Source organism: Lampris incognitus, chromosome 11, assembly GCF_029633865.1.
Source record: "Lampris incognitus isolate fLamInc1 chromosome 11, fLamInc1.hap2, whole genome shotgun sequence".
NCBI classification, from domain to species: domain Eukaryota; kingdom Metazoa; phylum Chordata; class Actinopteri; order Lampriformes; family Lampridae; genus Lampris; species Lampris incognitus.
Window position 1 is genome coordinate 59,400,618 of NC_079221.1, and position 13,891 is coordinate 59,414,508.

Genomic DNA, 13,891 nt, shown 5'->3' on the forward strand with positions numbered 1-13,891 from the left:
AACAGAATGTCACACTGGTCACATCATGTATGACTACTGGACCAGAAGCTGTGACAGAATGTCAGACTGGTCACACCATGTAGGACTACTGGACCAGAAGCTGTAACAGAATGTCAGACTGGTCACACCATGTAGGACTACTGGAACAGAAGCTGTAACAGAATGTCACACTGGTCACACCATGTAGGACTACTGGACCAGAAGCTGTAACTGAATGTCACACTGGTCACACCATGTAGGACTACTGGACCAGAAGCTGTAACAGAATGTCACACTGGTCACACCATGTAGGACTACTGGACCAGAAGCTGTAACAGAATGTCACACTGGTCACACCATGTATGACTACTGGACCAGAAGCTGTAACAGAATGTCACACTGGTCACACCATGTAGGACTACTGGACCAGAAGCTGTAACAGAATGTCACACCATGTAGGACTACTGGACCAGAAGCTGTAACAGAATGTCACACTGGTCACACCATGTAGGACTACTGGAACAGAAGCTGTAACAGAATGTCAAACTGGTCACACCATGTAGGACTACTGGAACAGAAGCTGTAACAGAATGTCACACTGGTCACACTATGTAGGACTACTGGACCAGAGCTGTAACAGAATGTCACACTGGTCACACCATGTAGGACTACTGGACCAGAAGCTGTAACAGAATGTCACACTGGTCACACCATGTAGCACTACTGGACCAGAGCTGTAACAGAATGTCAGACTGGTCGCACCATGTAGGCCTACTGGACCAGAAGCTGTAACAGAATGTCACACTGGTCACACCATGTAGCACTACTGCACCAGAAGCTGTAACAGAATGTCACACTCGTCACACCATATAGGACTACTGGACCAGAAGCTGTAACAGAATGTCACACTGGTCACACCATGTAGGTCTACTGGACCGGAGCTGTAACAGAATGTCACTATGGTCACACCATGTAGGACTACTGGACCAGAAGCTGTAACAGAATGTCACACTGGTCACACCATGTAGCACTACTGGACCAGAGCTGTAACAGAATGTCACACTGGTCACACCATGTAGGTCTACTGGACCAGAGCTGTAACAGAATGTCAGACTGGTCACAGCATGTAGCACTACTGGACCAGAAGCTGTAACAGAATGTCAGACTGGTCACACCATGTAGGGCTACTGGACCAGAAGCTGTAACAGAATGTCACACTGGTCACACCATGTAGCACTACTGGACCAGAAGCTGTAACAGAATGTCAGACTGGTCACACCATGTAGGACTACTGGAACAGAAGCTGTAACAGAATGTCAGAGTGGTCACACCATGTAGGACTACTGGACCAGAAACTGTAACAGAATGTCACACTGGTCACACCATGTATGACTACTGGACCAGAAGCTGTAACAGAATGTCACACTGGTCACACCATGTAGGACTACTGGACCAGAAGCTGTAACAGAATGTCACACTGGTCACACCATGTAGGACTACTAGACCAGAAGCTGTAACAGATTGTCAGACTGGTCACACCATGTAGCACTACTGGACCAGAGCTGTAACAGAATGTCACACTGGTCACACCATGTAGGACTACTGGACCAGAGCTGTAACAGAATGTCACACTGGTCACACCATGTAGGACTACTGGACCAGAAGCTGTAACAGAATGTCAAACTGGTCACACCATGTAGGACTACTGGACCAGAAGCTGTAACAGAATGTCACACTCGTCACACCATATAGGACTACTGGACCAGAAGCTTTAACAGAATGTCACAATCGTCACACCATGTAGGACTACTGGAACAGAAGCTGTAACAGAATGTAACACTGGTCACACTATGTAGGACTACTGGACCAGAGCTGTAACAGAATGTCACACTGGTCACACCATGTAGGACTACTGGATCAGAAGCTGTAACAGAATGTCACACTGGTCACACCATGTAGCACTACTGGACCAGAGCTGTAACAGGATGTCACACTGGTCACACCATGTAGGTCTACTGGACCAGAAGCTGTAACAGAATATCAGACTGGTCACACCATGTATGACTACTGGACCAGAAGCTGTAACAGAATATCACACTGGTCACACCATGTAGGACTACTGGACCAGAAGCTGTAACAGAATGTCACACTCGTCACACCATGTAGGACTACTGGAACAGAAGCTGTAACAGAATGTCACACTGGTCACACTATGTAGGTCTACTGGACCAGAAGCTTTAACAGAATGTCACAATCGTCACACCATGTAGGACTACTAGACCAGAAGCTGTAACAGAATGTCACACTGGTCACACCATGTAGGTCTACTGGACCAGAGCTTTAACAGAATTTCAGACTGGTCACACCATGTAGGACTACTGGACCAGAAGCTGTAACAGAATGTCACACTGGTCACACCATGTAGTACTACTGGACCAGAAGCTGTAACAGAATGTCAGACTGGTCACACCATGTAGGACTACTGGAACAGAAGCTTTAACAGAATGTCAGACTGGTCACGCCATGTAGGACTACTGGCCCAGAAGCCAAAGCTGGACAACATAACAAACAAAGAACGTGAATGTGTCACCTCTAAACTCTGTGTGTGTGTGTGTGTGTGTGTGTGTGTGTGTTGCAGACTGCTGCTGATTGAAGGGTCTATTGCTCAGAAGTGGAGGGACAGAATGGGAAGGAAGGTCAAGGTAAAACACACACACACACACACACACTCATAAGTGGTTGTAAATCATACCTTTCGAGTGTTTTCTCTGTCTTGTGGGTGAAGGTGGAATGATTTATTGTTGAGTTTTCCTGCTAAATGGTGATGATTTTGTGGTGCAATGTGCAAATGTTTCCTGGTCTCTTAAGAGATTTTGCCTTTCAAATCCATTCCATCGGTTCTGTAAAAGTAACCATCTCCTTGCAAATCCATGCCATTCATTCTTTGCTGTATGCTAACTTAGTAGGTGTTCATCCGCCTCTTTGACAGCATCTCCTTGACTGTACGGAACTGAACCCAGCATGAAAAGAAAGCTTTTTAACTGATGGCTGAAATTCACTTGCCTTGTATTTGCAGTCAATGTGTCATGAGAATTAATAAATAGCGGGAGGAAAGGAGATAGCCTTTCAGAAAAGGCCTCAGTGGCATTTGCTTTCAGCGTAATTCACCATTAACCTCCATTCTACCATGACAAGGTCATAACTTTTATTTATATTTATATTCTAGTGTTTTTAAGAAATCAATCAGTGAGAGTCCACATAATGTAATGTGACCTGCTCCTCCATAGGTAATGGCCCATGGGTTACACCTAGTAGAACTATGAAGACTGAGATTTGTTTTCACAGTGGAAGTTTAATTTCTAGCTTAAAAATTAATTCTGAACCAAAGACGCACCAATGGTGCACTCAGTCTTGTCTCTCACCTCTAAGTTATTCTTAGTAGAGCTGCACCTGCACATGCACATGCTTAGTGCCGGTTAGGATGGTTGCATCAGGAGGGGCATCCGGTGTAAAACCTTTGCCAAATCAAATATCTGGATCATAAATCAGATTTCCATATCAGATCAGTCGAGGTCCAGATTACCAATAACCACCACCGATGCTGTTGGCCAGCAGGGTGCCAATGGAAACTATGCTTCTGTTGGGCAAAGGAGAAGGAGAGGGGGAAGACATGTTCAGAGGCGGTGGTACAGGAGGAAGGGTAGGAGTGTGGAGCTGAGAGTCAGAAATTTGAATGTTGACACGATGACTGGTAGAGTGAGAGCTGGCTGATATGATGGAGAGAAGAAAGGTAGATGTACTCTGTGTTCAAGAGACCAGATGGAAGGGGAGTAAGGCAAGGAGCATCAGAGGTGGGTTGAAACTTTTCTACCATGGTGTGGACGGGAGGAGAAATGGGGTAGGGGTAATTCTGAAGGAAGAGTATGTCAAGAGTGTGCTGGAGGTGAAGAGAGTGTCAGACAGAGTGATGAGTATGAAGCTGGAAATCGAAGGTGTGTTGACGAATGTTATCAGCGCATATGCCCCGCAAGTTGGGTGTGAGATGGAAGAGAAAGAATAATTCTGGAGTGAGTTGGATGACGTGGTGGAGAGGGTACCCAAGGAGGAGAGTGTGGTGATTGGAGTGGACTTCCACAGGCATGTTGGTGAAGGGAACGAAGGTGATGAGGAGGTAACGGGTAGCTATGGTGACAAGGAGAAGAATCTGGAAGGACAGATGGTGGTGGATTTTGCGAAATGGGTGGGAATGGCTGTAGTGAATATGTATTTCAAGAAGAGGGAGGAAGATAGGATGACATATAAGAGTGGAGGATAGTGCACACAGGTGGACTATATCTTATGTCGGAGATGTGATCTTTAATAGATTGAAGACTGCAAAGTGGTGACAGGGGATACCGTAGCTAAGCAGCATTGGATGGTTGTCTGTGGGATGACTTTCGAGATCAAGAAGAGGAAAAGAGTGAAGGCAGAGCCAAGGATCAAATGGTGGAAGTTGAAGAAGACAATGGTGCAGTGCAATGGTACAATGTTGAAGAACGAGATCAAGCAGGAGTCTCCATGGACTATGATGTTTGAGGATGACATTGTGATCTGTAGTGAGAGTTGGGAGCAGGTTGAGGAGAGCCTGGAGAGGTGGGAGGTATGCACTGGAGAGAAGAGGAATGAAAGTCAATAGGAGCAAGACGGAATACCTATGCGTGAATGAGAGGGAGGACAGCGGATTGGTGAGGATGCAAGGAGTAGAGGTGACGAAGGCATATGAGTTTAAATACTTGGGGTCAACTGTCCAAAGTAATGGGGAGTGCAGGAGAGAGGTGAAGAGAGTGCTGGCAGGGTGGAGTGGGTGGAGAAGAGTGTCAGGAGTGATGTGTGACAGAAGGGTACCAGCAAGAGTTAAAGGGAAGGTTTACAAGATGGTAGTGAGACCAGCTATGTTATATGGTTTGGAGACAGTGGAACTGATGAAAAGACAGGAGGTGGAGCTGGAGGTGGCAGAGATGAAGATGATAAGATTTTCACTGGGAGTAACGAAGAAGGACAGGATTAGGAACGAGTATATTAGAGGGACCGCTCAGGTTGGACAGTTTGGAGTCAAAGCAAGAGAGACAAGATTGAGATGGCTTGGACATGTGTGGAGGAGAGATGCTGGGTATACTGGGAGAAGGATGCTGAATATGGAGCTGCCAGGGAAGAGGAAGACCAAAGAGGAGGTTTATGGATGTGGTGAGGGAGGGCATGCAAGTGGCTGGAGTGACAGAGGAAGATGCAGAGGACAGGAAGAGATGGAAAAAGATGATCCACTGTGGCGCCCCCTAACGGGAGCAGCCAAAAGTAGTAGTAGTAGTAGTAGTATTCACGGAAGCCCTGTATTTTGAGAATGAAGAGCTCGAGATGGAATGTAGGGTTCCAGGAGATCAGACAGGTAAGATGGAGCAAGTCTGTTTAGGATTATATAAGTCAGCAGAAGGACCTTGATGTGTGACCTGTCGTGGATAGGAAATCAGTGAAGGGAGGCAAGAATTGGTGTAACATGGTCAAATTTTCTAGTTTAAGTTGCTGCAGCATTCTGAACCATCTGAAGACTTTTAATACTAGCATGTCAGACCTGAAAACAACATTACAATAATCAAGTCTGGTTGAAACAAATGCGTGTATACAGTCTCTGCATCAGCCATGGACAAGAAAGTTTTGAATTTTAGCTATGTTAGTAAGTGAAAAAGGCAGTCTTTGTTATTTCTTTAATGTGTTTATGAAAGGAAAGGCTGGGATCAAACATAACACCAAGCGTTTTGGCTGCCACACTTTGTGAAATCACAGAGTTGTCGATTGTTAGTTACTCGATCAAATCGGTGATCAAGTAACAGTAAGACTAAGTACCTCCACCAAGGGGCCTGACTGAAGGAATTCAGAGGGCCATATTCAGGATGCTGAATATGGAGCGGTCAGGGAAGAGGAGAAGAGGAAGGCCAAAGAGGAGGTTTATGGATGTGGTGAGGGAAGACATGCAGGTGGCTGGTGTGACAGAGGAAGACGCAGAAGACATGGAAACGGATGATCCGCTGTGGCGACCCCTAACGGGAGCAGCCGAAAGTAGTAGTAGTAGTTGTGTATTTCTTCTGATCAAGGCAGCAATAGCTGAGATCAGCAATACTGTACTTGCCGGTACAGGAGGGAGGACCGGGCCTGGTACAGATTAAATCACAGATCACATCCTTCAGCCTGCAGACAGCTCAGACACTGCTTTACAGCTTTGGCCTGCTATGGACAGATACTACCTATTTGCCTCTAAGGAGGGCTGGATGCCTAGGATACAACAAACACTTGTTCCTGCTTCGGCCCCAGTCCATGAATTTAACTGGTCTGACACCTTTGAGCCCTTGTTTGGAAACAGTTTCATCACCTCTCAGGTTGTGTCTTCTGTTAGACTGAGATCCAGTCTGAGAGAGGCTGGCTGTGTTAATCTGGGTCATCTCATCAAAACATCCATCACCCATCTAGCTGAACTGCTCAACATCAGATTCAACAGACTGCTGTTTAGGCTGGTGGAGGAAGTCTGTGCTTCCCTGCCAGAAGCCCTCAGAGCATTTGCTGAAGATCATACTGTCTGACCAATGGGATGATGAGTATGACTATGTCTTCCCTTCCCTTGCTGTCTCTCCTGGTGTGAGACAGCGGCAAGATAAGGAGGACATCCTGCTGTCTCCAAAGACCTTAGAGTTGGGAGACGAAACTCTAGAGAAAAAAAGTAGCCTATTATAGCAGCGTGAAGGTTTCAAACTTGTGCTCCTTGACAGGGGTGACGGTATCAAGGTGGACAGAGTTTTTGGTGTGGGATCATCCCCGGGGGGCTGTTGGCTGTCCCTGTAAAAACTCCAATTATCAAACTGACAAATGACCTCCAGTGGAGGATTGGACATGGGGCCGTAGCTACATACATTTATCTGGTCCACCTCAATCCTGGCACAGGGGACGGCTGCCCGTTCTGCTCTAAGACAGAAACAATATACCCTCTGTTTGTCCAGTGTTCCAGACTGGTAAGACTATTCAGTCTACTACGGACATGGTTTCAGGGCTTAGGAGAAACATTTTCTTTTGGTCTTTTTATCTATGCTCCACACTACTCTACAAAGAAAAAAAAATCTGTACAGACATTAATGACTTTCATTTCCCGATTGGCCAAATTAGCCATTTGGAAAACAAGGAAAACCGTGTGAGGGGTCAGAAGGCGTGGCCCTGATGCTGACTGAGCTGCTGGCAGCTCAGCTCTAAGTGGAGTTTGAGTTTTATAGACTGACAAAAAGACAGAAATTTGTGTGAACACTTGGGGTGTGCAGGATGTGCTGTGTTCAGTCAGAAAAAAATCTTTGGTTCTGAGTATTTCTTTGGTATTTTGTTTTGGATTTTTGACTGAATTTGTTTTGTTGTAATTTTTGATAATGGAAAACTTGTGTAAACAGAAGCAGATAGAAATAAAGGTCGGTTTTAAATTTCAAAAATCTCTCTCTCTCTGTCTCTCGAGCGGAAGTGCAAGTGAGTGAACGGAGTAACAGTGTGTTTTTGCTTTGGTGCGAGTGAAAATTCTATGCTTTCTCTCTCTGTTCCGTGTTTATTTTCGTGTTTAGTTTGCTGTTGTAAGGTTGTGGTGGTTAAGTTTTGGGTGTAGTTTGGTAGTGTGGTTGAAAGCCATTGGCAGTAGTTGTGCAGAGCTGGAGAAGCTGACATGCCGGCATGCGGTTAAAATATTAATTTTAATTGAAGTTGATGGTTTCAGTTACAATGGGTTTGCCACTTCTGAAACAATGAAATGCTTCGCTTGCTGGGGCAGAAGGGCATTTGGTTCGGTCTTGCCCTGAGGCCGGAGAGCAGGCCAGCTCGAGCCCACCTGAAGCACCGCAGCCTGCAGCCGGGTCTGACTCACCTGGTGCACCGCAGTCTGCAGAGAAAGCAGAGGAGACCAAGGCAGACACGCAGGACAGGGAGCAGATGGTGGAACAGGATCAAGCTAAGAGCAGAAATGAAGTCGATAAAGCCCAGACCAGAGAGGGATCAGAAACACGCAAGCTGACAGAGGAAAAGAACTGTAACAAAGATAAAAAAGCTGCAGTCAAAGTGTGGGAAGTGTGGTCAGTCATGAACTGATAGATGAAAACATGTCTGCGGAGGAGAATGGTCCAACAATTAAATGTAGTAAAAGGAACATTTCTGACAAAGAACAGGGTGGTGCCAAGGCTAGGAAAGTGTTAGATGATTCATCTGATGAGGAATGTGAGTGGACGCCATCACAAGAGGATGAAACAATTTCATCCCCTTGAGAAAAAAAAATAACTGAAAGTGAAGGGCAAAGGGCGGTTAAAACTGAAAGGTCCTTCCCTGATTTAAGATCTTTGGTCAGGTCTGTGGCACGGCTGAGGAAGGAAGAGGGGGCTTTCAGTGACCCACAGATTCACTGGCTCAAGAAAATTATGACAAAAGGCAAAGCACAATTAATCGATGATGGTTAAGACAAAATGGATTCTCCACATATTGTTTGTATATGTTTTTCTTTTTGTAGAGACAACTTCTTTCCTTTTCATGGCGGGTATGAAAAAAGGCTCTTCAAACATAAATAGAGCCAGGAGTGATATGAAGAGCTTCTCTTTTCACACTGGTAGGAATGAAAAGGTTATGTGGTTTAATACAAGAAACTCAGTGACACTGTGAATGACAGTGACTGGAGGAAGGAGCGGCCTGGGGAGGTCATTCTAAGCCATACATTAACCAACAGTGGTGGTGTTGGTGGTGCGCTTTTCTCAGAGTCCTAGTCCCTCTTCTTCTGAGGGAGAAGAAATAGTGTGCGGCCATATTCTAAGTCACGGAACAATATGAAGGTGGGAAAATTATTTGTCTGAATGTTTATGCCCCAGTTTCAGCCGTTGAGAGATTGGGACTGCTGAACATCTGATGGGATGTAATTCACCATTGTACTGATGGTTTTTTTCCCTGGGAGGAGATTTCAATTGCACAGAAAATGCCAAACTAGACAGGAACCACCTAGAGCCTCATCCCGCTTCATCTGCCAAACGTAAGCGGTTGATAGAAACCCAGGACTAAAAGATGTTTGGACAGGTTTTAACAGGAGTGCCAGGCGGTACACCTGGAGTCACTCCAAGGACAATTTGTTATCTCTGGCCAGACTTGATCATTTCTGTTGATTTACACATAATTTTGGTATTCTTAAAACATGCTGAATAGTTCTTGTTGTTTTTTCTGACCATTGTCTTGTTCAGTGCTCTTTTTTCATTCACAATGTTAAAGTACAGAGTGCATTTGGCATTTTAATACTGGTCTTTACAAGACTGAGCTGTCAGAGAGGCTTTTTTTCATTTCTATGGGCTTTACATAAAAAAGTAAACCGACGTTTTCTTCAGTGCAGCAATGGTGGGATATAGGAAAGAGCAAAATGAAACAATTATGTCAGCAGTATACTCGCAATGGCACCAAGCACATTACCAGGCCTCTTAAAGAGCTGGAGGTTGACGTAGTAGAATTACAGAGTTTAGTGGATTCTAAAGGAAATCAAGGGCACATGGATGTTATGCTCGCGCACCAGAACCCGACCCGTGTGGCGAAACCCAAGGCCGACAGACACAGGATGACAGTTCAAAATCCAAAAGGTGGTGTTATGGTGGGAGGGAAATGTATGGTGCGAAAAAGGCGTTCTGTTAGTGGGATGTGTGAATAAACTATGTGTGGTGTCCCGTGGTTTGCGTGAATAACTATGTGTGAGTGTTTTTAGCCAATGTGTGGTGCGGTATGTAAATGACCAGGAGGTGTTGAAATAATGTGCGTGCACCTGGCGAGAAAGTCCAGTCCGTGATCCAAGAGGGGTTGTCCGAGGAAGTCCAGGTCCGAGATCCGGGAAGTCGAGTCCGAAAGGAGGGCTCCAGGTAGAGGGACAAGGGGGGAGATCGCAGGAGAGGTCTGTAATGTCCGTAGACGCCTTGTCTTACTGACATAAGAATAATTCAAGAACGAGCCGACTTTGTAGGTTCTTAACTGTGTAGCTTTTACTAGCGTTCATCCGACATACAACCTTCATAACATGCGCTTCTCACTTCCTGTATACGTCACACGCACTGCACGTACATCCGTGAGTAGGTCAAGTTAAACACGTGACCTTTCATTCATTACAAGGTCCGGGGAGAAACGTGAAGGTCGCTGGGGACGAGGGAGACGCGGGGAGCCGTGGAAATCGCGGAGGGAGAGTCTTGGGAGGAAACAGAGACACGAAGATAAGACACTGGGGAATAAACAGAAAGCAAGGAACGCTGGAGGGCTTGTCAGAACTTCACCGCAAGGTTCAGTACGTCGAAGCACTGAGAGACGTTCTGGGAGGCTTCTTGTAGAAGGCTGCCTGATTGCCACAGGTGTGCCTGATGGATGATGGCAAACACCTGGTGCAGTGCAGCGCTCGTCTCCTCAGAGCGCGAGCCGAGCGCTCGGATGTTTCCGGCACGTCCGAGCTGGGGGAGTGGCTTGAACGTGCCGGGGAGGCAGCTCGGGGCGGTGTAACCACAACAGTTGTGGTGTTGGTGGTGCGCTTTTCTCAGAGTTCTAGTCCCTCTTCTTCTGAGGGATGCCACACTCTGCACAGAGAACCGTCTGGTAGCCAGCAGCACCCGATCGGCCTCCTCAGCCAAACCTCGGCAGTCACCAGCGGCCAGACACGGGGAGTTAGCCAAAGCCGCTCGCACAGGAGACGGGAGCTGGTGCAGGAAAACGTGCGGGAAAAGGAACCCACCTTCGTCCGAGCCGAGCAGCGACAGCATATTGTCCATGAGATCCACAGCCGTCCCGTCGCCCAAACCGGATAGGGAAAGGATTCTATCTGCCCTCTCTGCGGTAGATAGGCTGTACCTCCGGAGCAGAAGATGTTTGAGGGCGACGTATTTATCGTGTTGCGGGGGGGGGGGGGGGGGCAACAGCTGCATGGCCCGGCGTGTGGACTGCTGGTCCAGCGCAGCGACGACCAGATAGTATCTGGAGTCGTCCGCGGAGATTCCACGCAGGTGGAACAGCGCCTCGACATGCTGGAACCACGAGGCCGGGTCGCTCTGCCAGAACTCTGGGAGTTTCACAGCCGCGGTGAGAACGGCCGGCTGTGAGAGTTGGGGCGGCGTGGCCGAAGTGGATTCACACTCCTCTTCTGCTCCAAACATGTTCAGTTCGGGGTCACCAATGTGGCAGGAATGAGGAAAAACACAGGAGACCAAGGCGAGTTTGATGTTTATTCCTCAACTCCAAAAACCAACTGCCGCAGGAACAACCCTGCCCCGGCCAACCCGGGAACGTAAACCACGCCCCCAGCTCACAGCCCTGCTGGGTGAGAGGCATAGCCCCTAGTGTCCGCCACAATAGCACCTTTCTAAAACAATGTTACAAAGTGATTCACTAAAAAAAAAAAACATAAGACCAAACAAGGCAGGAATAAGAGTAAGATCAAATAAGAGTAAAAATAAAAACAGTAAAAATAAAAATAAATATCAAAAATTTGTGAAAGCTTTCATAAAAAGAAAGGTTTTAAGACGAGATTTAAAAGAAGCTTAAGACTTAGTTTGTCTTAGCTCAGCAGGAAGAGCGTTCCATAGTGTGGGCGCTCTAACAGCAAAAGCCCGATCACCCATTGTAATCAACCGAGACCTGGGAATAACCAGCAGGGCTCCATCTGCAGACTTTCATCGTCGAGGGGGGACATACCAAGTCAATACATCACAAATGTATAAAGGAGCAATACCATTTAAAGCCTTTTAACATCAATTCAAAATATAACAGGGAGCCAGTGTAGGGAGGCAAGCACAGGAGTGATATGGTCATGCCTCCTTGTCACTGTAATGAGCCGAGCAGCGGCATTTTGTACCAACTGCAGATGGTGGAGTGAGCCCTTGCTGATACCAGAATACAGTGCATTACAGTAGCCACAAAAAGTAGTCGTAAAAGCATGTACAACTTTTTGCAAATCGGCAATTGATAAAAATGACCTAATTTTGGAGATTAGCTTGAGTTGGAAAAAGCATGACTGAACAACATGTTTAACTTGATTGTCAAAACTGAGGTTAGCATCAGATATTACCCCAAGATTCCTAGCAGCCTGTTTAAGACTACCTGACAGACCACCAAGATTAGTAACAAACGTACTGATGGAATTTTCGGGACCGAACAGAATGACTTCAGACTTTTCTTAAACTTAATCATCACTAAATTTAAGAACATTTTTGGACATCCGGGATTTAATGTCGGTGAGGTGAGATTTAATAGGGCGCTAGGATCAGTGCGTTTTAGTGGCATGTATAACTGAGTATCGTCAGCATAAAAATGGTACAGCACATTATGATTTTGAATGACCTGGCTAAGGGGCAGCACGTATATAGAGAAGGGAAGGGGGCCAATAACTGAACCTTGAGGGACACCACAACTCAACGGAGCCACTGAGGAGTTAGAGTTACCCAGAACAACAGAAAAAGTTCTGTTGGTGAGGTAAGAGTGTAATAGGTTAAGAGCCGAGCCCTTGATGCCAACCCAAGTCTCTAAGCGATGTAAGAGGATGTTGTGATCAACCGTGTCAAAGGCAGCACTTAAGTCCAAAAGAACTAAAATTGAGCAGTCACCTCTGTCTGCATTCAGCAGTAGATCATTGGTGACCTTAACTAGAGCTGTCTCAGGTACTACGGAGTGCACTAAAACCAGACTGAAAACTATTATAACCAGTATTTGTGTTCATAAAAGAATTCAACTGTGATTAGATTAACCCTAACCCTAACTGAGATTAGTTTGTGTTGGTCCCCCTTCAAACTTACTTTCATGAATTCAAGCTGTTTTAGTTGATTTCTTTTGAGAGAAATTGCATTGGATTCCCCAGGCTGTTCTTTTTTTCCCAAAGGAGGAAGGAAGAAAATTACTTATACATTTGGCCAGTAGAGGTGCTGTTTTCCGCCTTCATTTTATCCAGAGGCTGCTTTATGGCCCAAAAGACTTGGTGTGGAAACCACTGGCACACAGTTTTGCAGAAGTTTGTTGGTCTGGGACTGCATGACTCACTGTTCCTCATGGATCTAAAGACTCTGAAGTTCCAGACCTTGCCACCTTTCTACCGCAGAGTTTTCACAGTGTGGAAAATATTGGTGAAAGAGAGGAAAGTGCAAAGTGACTCATTATAATGGCTTTTGAGGGAGCCTGTGGTGCATGGAGGACAGCTGCATACCCCCTGCTGGGCAGGATCAGCAGTCACAGAAGTGTTCTGCAGAGCTGGGACTCTAACCCTTGGATCGGTGGTGAGCACTGCTGGACCTGACGTGAACAATGCAGCTGTTCTAGCGGCTGGTCTGGGGGTGCGTCCTGTGAGGATCATCAACAAGCTGCTTGACCATTGGAGACGCTGCCTGACGGGACCTGAATCCCTCCTGTTAAATGAATACAGCAATGTTTTGATCTCGCCTCATACAGATGATCCTTTTCCTCATTTAAGTATTCGTCCTAGTTTTGATGACTGTTCAGGTTCTTTTTTAGATGAGAAGAGAAGTACTTTTCTAAATTTAGAAGAGGCAAAAGGCAAATTACTGTATGGAATGATGGTTAAGTGTCTAAACAAGGGTAAACTACACAGTCGTGTCGATACACCTTGGTGAAGTCATCTGGGCACGGGAGTTGATGTCAGACCTGCTTGGAGGGGTTTATACAAACCACCACTAACAAAGAAGGTTGCTGACTTACAGTGGAGACTTGTACAGGGGGTAGTAGCAGTTCATGCTTTTCTTTCTGTTATTGGTCAGGGTGTGAGTGATACATGTATTTTTTGCTCTTACAAAGAAACTGTTTTCCACTGTTAGCTGGAGTGCGTGCGCCTGGTACCACTGTTCATGTTGTTGGAGAGTTTATT

At 46.1% G+C, this 13,891-nt stretch overlaps 1 protein-coding gene across 1 annotated transcript in view; it reads left to right on the forward strand.

Moving 5' to 3' along the window:
- The window catches only part of frzb (frizzled related protein), a 68,848-nt gene that overhangs the window by 52,122 nt on the left and 2,835 nt on the right, over positions 1-13,891 (forward strand). The window contains exon 7 of the mRNA XM_056290012.1: positions 2,618-2,681. Coding sequence (XP_056145987.1) covers positions 2,618-2,681 — 64 coding nt within the window. The remainder of the gene's footprint in view (positions 1-2,617; positions 2,682-13,891) is intronic.